Raw genomic sequence first — 7914 nt, 5'->3', positions numbered from 1 at the left:
GTGAGAACTTTGAGATAGTCATTTGAGCTCGATTCTTGGCCGTGTGTGTGCGTATTTTGCTGTGGATTTGTGTGTGTTGCTTCCCTCCCTTACTTCGTACTTCTTTGTGAACTTCAATTGTAAGGGCGAGAGACTCCAAGTTGTGGAGATTCCTCGCAAACGGGAAAAGATTAAAGTAAAGAAGAACACCGTGGTATTCAAGTTGATCATTGGATCACTTGAGAGGAGTTGAGTGCAACTCTCGTCCGTTGGGACGCCACAACATGGAGTAGGCAAGTTTTGTACTTGGCCGAACCACGGGATAACCACCGTGCCATCTCTGTGATTGATTTCTTGTGGTTATTGTGTTTTGACTCCTCTCTAGCCACTTGGCAATTATTGTGCTAACGATTAACCAAGTTTTTGTGGCTTAAGTTTTCAAGTTTCACAGGATCACCTATTCACCCCCCCTCTAGGTGCTCTCACTTTTGCGTCACACTTGCGCTTTTACCTTCTCACGAGCTGAAGGTACACTTGTAATTTGATATCATTTCTATCTTTCCATCATAATAAAATGAAAATGAGTCGACAATAATGCATAACTGTTTATGTTATCTTTATGTTTCATATGTTTCCTTCTTCATTATTATATTTTATGCTGATGAAGGTATGTCCTTCATAACCTTCGTCCGAAAATCATTATATCCTTAGGGAAATAATGCTTAGAAGGACAGAGGATATTAACATTTAACATTTTGTGTTGCCTTGTTCTTGATTCATAGCATTTGAGAACAAGTCCCCAACAATGAGATACGTGGATAACTCTGGTATAGAGTATTCATGATCATAAAATCTTCAAATTTGAGCGTAAATAGTGTCAGATAGCGTAAATATTATTACAATGGTCACTGAGATGTCACGTTGGACCCCGCGTAATAGACGTGCACGAATCTACGTGGTTATCGTAAATACTGACCTAATGTGAGAGTTGTGGATATCTCTGGGACGTGGTATATGATCGTAAAATTTTCAAGTTTGAGTGTAAATAGTGTTAGATATAGCATAAATGATATTACAATGGTCAACGAGATGTCATGTCGGGGGCCTCCTCCTCGCTGAACCAGTTGCCCCTAGTCGTTGTTGGCCGCCTCTTCACTCGAGTTGTGAGCCACGTCGCCTCATCCAGTGTAACACCCGAAATCATGTTTGGGACTTGTGCAAAAATTCTCCAAAAATATTTGAATTTCTTGTAATAAGAATTTTATTTGAAATTACTTCTCCTAAAATAAATATGGTTTCTTATAAAAGATTAAATAATATATATGTGTGTGTGAATTAAGTTATCCATGGTTGAATTTTAAAGTATTCTCTAAGGATTTAAGTTGAAGTATCTTTTAATAAATATTGCACCTTAGAGATCACTTTAAAATAATTATTGTTTACTTCTAAACATTAGGGTACTGTTTGGTTCACATATTTGCAATGTAATAGGTAACAAATAATGTTAAATCATGTTTGTTTAAGTACAACCGTAATCGGATATCACACTAGGAATTGATATCAACCTATTCAAACTTGTTACCGCTGGTAATCGAATACAAACCATTACCATTACTATTTACGTTATATTTTGGGAACCAAACGACACGTAAGTTACGTGTGGTTTGTTGGTTACCCTAAATTTCTAGAGCAAGGGTATGAGTTTAAGTGCTCGCTCTGCACTATTTTTGAGCGGTGTGGTAGCTACGGGATCGGGTGCTGGGAGGCGGCCAGGTGCCAGAGTGTCATAGCAGAGGGTGAAGTCGTGGTAGCATCAGTTGGCCACATTAGGTTATATATATATATATATTGTATATTAGGAGCCCTGGGCTTCCAATAACTAAAGGAAGCCCAGGCCAGACGGTACAATCCGGTCGAGCCGGACCAGGTCCAGACGTTTATAAAAGAAAATCCGTAGTGCTAGGGATCAGTTTTTCACGCCCCATCTCGATTCATTAGCGACGACGGTTGCCCTATAGCGCGCGCGGCGGTGGACCCCGACCAGTGGCTGCGGTGGCCGCGGCTCCCCGACCTCGACATGCGGTGGCGGCGGTTCCCAGGCCGGCGGTGGCGGCCCCCGATCCAGAGGGCGAGCAGCGGCAGCGCCCTTGTGCGGTGGCGGCGGTTCCCAGGTCGGTGGCCGCAACTCCATTACCTCGACGCGCGGTGGCGGAGGTTCCTCGATCCGCAGCGGGGCCCTTGCGCGGGCAAGCGGCGCGTCCCCGAAGCCCCGAGGAAGCGGCACTTCCAAGGCCGGCGAGCAAGCGACGCCCGTCGACGTGCGAGTAGCGACGACGACGCATGAGGCGCGATGTTCGAGCGAGCGACGTCACGGAAGGCGCGAGATGCGCGCAGCGATGATCACGCGTGACATCCTCCGATCCGGCACAGTTTTTCTTTTCGATTATTGTGTTTTATGCCTACCACATGTACTATTTACGCGTATGATTTTATGCTTTAACACGGAGTTCGTATATCAGTTTACTGCATGCACATTGGAAAGGCAATTCCTTAATTTATGATGTTTGTAATTTGCGCGCATACAATGGAAACTCCCACGATTTTGCCATAATTTTTGGATCTTTATAAAAATAAAAACCGCATGCATGCGGCTGCCATGTTTTTCGGATCTGTCATAAAAATAAGATCGTAATAACAACCTACTAGAGCTATCAACCTCTCATTGACTTGATATTTACGCTTATAATTGAGGGATTTTATGCTCAAAACTTAAGGTTTTTACGCTTCACTAGGATATACGTCCACCAGTGAACAACATGCCAGATTTTTTACGCAGTGTAAGGAATTGCATAAATACCTACACTGTGTAGTATAATTTGTTTCAATATACATCATAAACTAGTTCTAATGCGTTTAGCTGCATGACTGTAGGAGGGATCCTATATTTATGAAGAAAATAAAACATTAAATGCGATTTTTTGTTTCTATGCATGCAATTCATTTCCTTTTATTGCATATTCTTTCCATCATAAATTTGTGTGCATGCAGCTGGTAACAGATTTTTACGCAGTATACCCAATTGCATAATTATCTACACAGTGTAGCATATTTAGTATCACAATATATCATAAAATAATAATTACGAGTCTAGCTGCATTGCTGTTGCAGCGATCCTAAATTTATGGAGGAAATAAAACATTTAAAATAGAAACCGTCACACATATCTTTCCTAAATTTATGCGCATGCAAGGGAACGTGTTTGACTCATGCATGCTTTTTGCCATAATTTTTGGATCTGTATAAGCGCATGCATACGGCTGCCATGTTTTTCGGATCTGCCATAAAAATAGGATCGTAATAACAACCTACTAGAGCTATCAATCTCTCACATTGGCTCGGTATATACGCTTATAACTGAGGGATTTTATGCTCAAAACTTAAGGTTATTACGCTCCAACCCGGAGATGCGTCCACCAGTGAACAACATGCCAGATTTTTTTACGCAGTGTAACGAATTGCATAAATAACTACACCATGTAGTATAATTTGTATCAGTATATAGCATAAACTAGATTTAATGTGTTTAGCTGCATGGCTGTTGGAGGGATCTTATATTTATGAAGAAAATAAAATATTAAATATGATTTTGTGTTTCTATGCGTGTAATTCATTTCCTTTCATTGCACATTATTTTCATCATAAATTCGTGTGCATGCAGCTGGTAACAGATTTTTACGCAGTATATCGAATTGCATAATTATTTACACAGTGTAGCATATTTAGTCTAAGTATATATATATCATAAAATGGTCCTTACGCGTCTAGTTGCATGACTGTTGCAGCGATCATAAATTTATGGAGGAAATAAATGATTTAAAAATAGAAACCGCCGCACATATCTTTCCTAAATTTATGCGCATGCATTTGATCGTGTTTGACTCATGCATGCATTCCTTTTTTTACGCTAACAGACGTGGGGCAGGTGGCGCACCCGACAACCTGATTGGGCGCGCTGGGTTGAATCAGTTTACAGAGGTGGTCGACCTGGGCTTCCTTTAACTATTGGAAGCACAGGGCTCCCGTTATACCTATATATATATATATATATATATATATATATATATATATATATATATATATATATATATATATATATATATATATATATATATATATATATATATATATATATATATATATATATATATATAGAGAAACCTCCATAACAATTAGCATGCCTAACATACATATATCTTTGAAAACAGTAGAAACTAAGAAAATCACCAGATTGCGGAACAATTACACCTCACAGGTACTAGCAGGTCCTGAAGATAGATAAAATCGCTGAACATAAAACCAAGAACTAGCCATGGCCATGATAGAATGAAACGATCCCAAATCAAGTCATGGACAATACGTTTAGCCCGGCCCAAGTAGAGAAAAACCGTTTAGCCCGGCCCAGGTAGAGAGCCCACACAGCCCATGCAACTGGCCACGACCAAACTGAATTTTCTTTTCAGCTCTGGAGTCTGGACCTTGTCCATTCCCTTTTGCTCGCGCACGCGCTCGTCTCTCCAAGCCTCGAACCGCATCTCCGGCGGCCTAGTGGAACGCGAAGATGGCGACGGCGCTCGGCCTCGGTGCGCGCTCCGGCCTCCGACTCCTGTCCGCAGGCGCCGAGGCCGCCTCAGCAACGTGTAAGACACACGCACCCTTACCCTCCGCTCACCCGCGCCGCCGCGATCCCATCGGTGTATCTCTGTCATGCGATCCGATTGCCTCACTGCCCTATTAGATCTGACGCATCCGTCGCATCCGAAGGAATCTATTTCTCGCGGTGCTAGATTCGCATGGCAAAGCTTTAAATGTTCGCTTTGACTTTGTAGGGAAAATATGGCTAGCATTCGCGAAGCGTGTAGCCGTTTTGGGTAGCCTGTATTTTGATCTGATGCAAATACGCAGCTCATGCAAACATCAGGATTGCGCCAACCAGGAGATGATTCTGGGGGTGCATGTTTAATTCCCCCTGCATTTCTGTAGATTGCAATTCGTTTCAGTCAGAATGAACTCCACGAGCTCTGATGTTGTTGTGTTTTTTTAACCAAGGAAAAGAAACTCTTGTTGCATTGGATGGATGCCTAATTTTTTGTCTTGTCTGTTAACAATGGTGGCAAATGATACTGCCAAAATGAATATGTTGTCTTGCATTTGTTCCGAGCTCTACAGCCTGTATAATTATGCTACAATTTCGTTATTCTCCCGCGTGTTGTTAGTTCATAGTTGTAGGTTTGATCGGGTTCCTTTGCCAATAATGGTAAGATTTTTCTGAGCCTATATAACACACAAGCCCCAGCTTTGGAGCAGCTGCAATGCTTCGTTGTCCATGGATGTTCTAGTTATCTGTTGTCAAATGTGGTGTAGAGTAGTTATGGCTGTCCTATTTCAGTATTTTGTATGGATGTAGATGTTGACCCAGGGCATGTGGAGAAGAAAATTACATTAACGCCCCGTTTTGATAATTGGAATTGAATTCCATTCTAATAATAGTAATTTAGGCATATATCAATTAAGCTAATTCGGTTTTATGCAAAATATATTTGTATACTGATATTAGCAAGATGTTGGAGATGTTTATGTGCTATATTTTTACTATAGAGGAGTGAGACGAATAGTGTCATGTAAGTTACAGAGTAGAAACAAATTCTGCTAATGAATAAAATCATTTCCCATCCTCTACCACATGAATTTGAGATAGACTTATATCTAAACTTTGGAAAGTGGTGGAATGTCAAATTCCAAACTAAAAAAGTTACTTTATTGAGTGAATTCCAATTCCTCTAAAATGAAGGGATCCAAACGCCCCGTAAATTTATAATATTCAAATGAAACTGTCAGTTTGCATTACTTTAAACGCACTATTCATCGTCAACATTCTTGTTTCTCTGTCACAATGCCCACTTGCCATGTTATTGAGATTGACTGCCTTTCTTCTCCATGTAACTAATCTGGATTCTTCATCAACCTTTCAATGCATGAGCAGTATCAGTCGTATTTACCTGTGTACAAATTTTTCATGTTCACCAATCCGTATGCAATGGACATCAATTTGTTAATCATACGGTATCGTTGGTTCGTTACATTATCACTGTGAATGTTGAAATGGACACAAATTTTCTGTGTACTACATTAATAGAGTTGGCAAAGCAACTTGCAGCATGAGTGTACTCTTTGGAATTGGATATTGATTTTTCTATGTGGCATGCATTTTGATAATTATATTTCTGAAGTTGCCATATTCTACATCTCAAAACTTTTCATGCATTACATCTATCCTTCCTATGTGATGTACCTTCCATTATTTTACTTCTCTGACTCCATGTCATATTTTCGCAGCTTCTCGTGCATTCCATTCTACTGGCACAAGGAGGATGGGGGCGCACGCTCATGATGAGCCATACTACGTCCACGCCAAGCACATGTACAACCTGCACAGGATGAAGCACCAGCAGCTTAAGGTGTGCCTCGCTGTGCTGGCTGCGGTGGGCACTGGCATTGGAGTCCCTGTGTATGCTGTTGTTTTCCAGCAGAAGAAGACTGCATCTGCATAATCTGAAACGCCGAGGCGGCACGACATGAAAACATGCCTGCCCGTGAAATTTCTTTTCCCATTTCCCACATAGCATTTTGAGAGGTTCAGGCTGGAGCTTCAGTTTTGCTTGGCCATTTCTCTCTCTATATATTTTTTTCTCTCTTGCTGCAGGTTTACTCTGCTCATTGGATTTTGACATAGGAATACCGATGTCTGTTAATAATACGATGTCTTGAACTGACAGAAAGCATATGCTGTTATCCTTTCTAATTTTGCTTCCCTGGTTTTCCGTTCTTGAATGTATAGAAACGTTACATCAGCTGCTGCAGTATGGTATGCAGTTGTAAATTGTTGCTCACAGCTCACAGACGGCCTGTGAGCTCGCAGTCGCAGGTCTCAAATGTTAGAGCCACTTTGGCAGAGCTCTCCATCCGCCTTCAGCTTAGAAGCTGAAACAATTTTTTGGTCTTTTTCCTATGATAACATCATCTAAAAGCTATTATTAACTTCTCATGATCAAAATATCAGCAGTAGCTTTTCAGAAAAGCTGCAAACGTTGCAGCTCAAACAAATAAGACTAAGGGCCTATTTGGTTTGTGACTAACTGCGCCATATTTTGTATAAGGTTAATCGGTCGAATTAAAAAACTAACATTAGGCAGAAAAAATTAGACGATGTATGACAAGTTAGGCTATAAATCAAACATGCCCTAAGTATTGATGTAACCAATCAAATAGTATGTTTAATATACCGAGCTAAATATATGTATAAAACCAAACATAAAGATATTGCATCTCTAGTATAGTTCTCAGATTGAATAATGTAAGATTTTAGATATATATAATTCCATATAAGGCATTATTCAGTTGAAGGGGATTTAGGATTAAATTTCTTTCTATTTAATTTTGACTAGCAATAAATTTAATTCTATTTAATCTTCTTAAATCCACCCATAGCGGACAAAACCAAATGGTGATCGAGAACACCTATCTAGAATTAAAAATCCCCTATGAAGAGGAACATCTACAGATCTACTATCATTGAACGATGTCGAGGTTAGAGTAACCTGTTATGAATGTTAGCACCCCATGAGACAGTTAGGGCTTGTTTGAGAGCAAGTGGAATGAAGAGGATTGAGGGTGCTAGAATCTCTCACTATTTAAAATTGAATAGTGGAGTATTCTAGCCCCTTCAATCCTCCCTATTAAGCCCTGCCAGTAAGCTAACTGGCCAGACAACAACGATCTCAACCCCAGGCTAACCAAATCCAACGCCTGAGGATCCTGCCTGGCTAGACAAGTCTACCTGGGGACACAACCAAACACGTCCTTAGTACAGACTACCTA

The 7914-nt window shown here is 40.5% G+C and overlaps 1 protein-coding gene across 3 annotated transcripts; it reads left to right on the top strand.

The window, feature by feature from the left end:
• Positions 1–4484: 4484 nt before the first annotated feature.
• On the top strand, positions 4485–6847 carry LOC100276974 (uncharacterized). 3 transcript variants are annotated; one of them, NM_001407153.1, is made up of 3 exons: positions 4485–4676; positions 4866–4987; positions 6373–6847. In NM_001407153.1, exons 1-3 carry the CDS (start codon positions 4598–4600, stop codon positions 6475–6477), a joined length of 306 nt encoding a protein of 101 aa, NP_001394082.1. In that variant the 5' UTR covers positions 4485–4597; the 3' UTR covers positions 6478–6847. The 3 variants fall into 3 exon arrangements, with proteins under 3 accessions (NP_001394082.1, NP_001144129.1, XP_035823783.1); NM_001150657.2 differs by lacking the exon at positions 4866–4987; XM_035967890.1 differs by lacking the exon at positions 4485–4676 and having other exon boundaries at positions 4730–4987.
• The last annotated feature ends 1067 nt before the right edge of the window (positions 6848–7914 follow it).

This window comes from Zea mays, chromosome 5, assembly GCF_902167145.1.
Source record: "Zea mays cultivar B73 chromosome 5, Zm-B73-REFERENCE-NAM-5.0, whole genome shotgun sequence".
In the NCBI taxonomy this organism is placed as follows: Eukaryota; Viridiplantae; Streptophyta; class Magnoliopsida; order Poales; family Poaceae; genus Zea; species Zea mays.
The sequence above is the reverse complement of the archived record's forward strand: the minus strand, read 5'-3'. Positions and strand labels throughout refer to the sequence as shown.

What these genes read in the sequence shown, in the direction of transcription:
- LOC100276974 (NM_001407153.1), top strand. Translation starts at nt 4,598, where the DNA reads ATGGCGACGGCGCTCGGCCTCGGTGCGCGCTCCGGCCTCCGACTCCTG. An exon ending in CGAGGCCGCCTCAGCAACGT is followed by an intron (nt 4,677 to 4,865) that starts GTAAGACACACG and finishes TTGACTTTGTAG; the next exon opens with GGAAAATATGGCTAGCATTC. An exon ending in ACCAGGAGATGATTCTGGGG is followed by an intron (nt 4,988 to 6,372) that starts GTGCATGTTTAA and finishes ATATTTTCGCAG; the next exon opens with CTTCTCGTGCATTCCATTCT.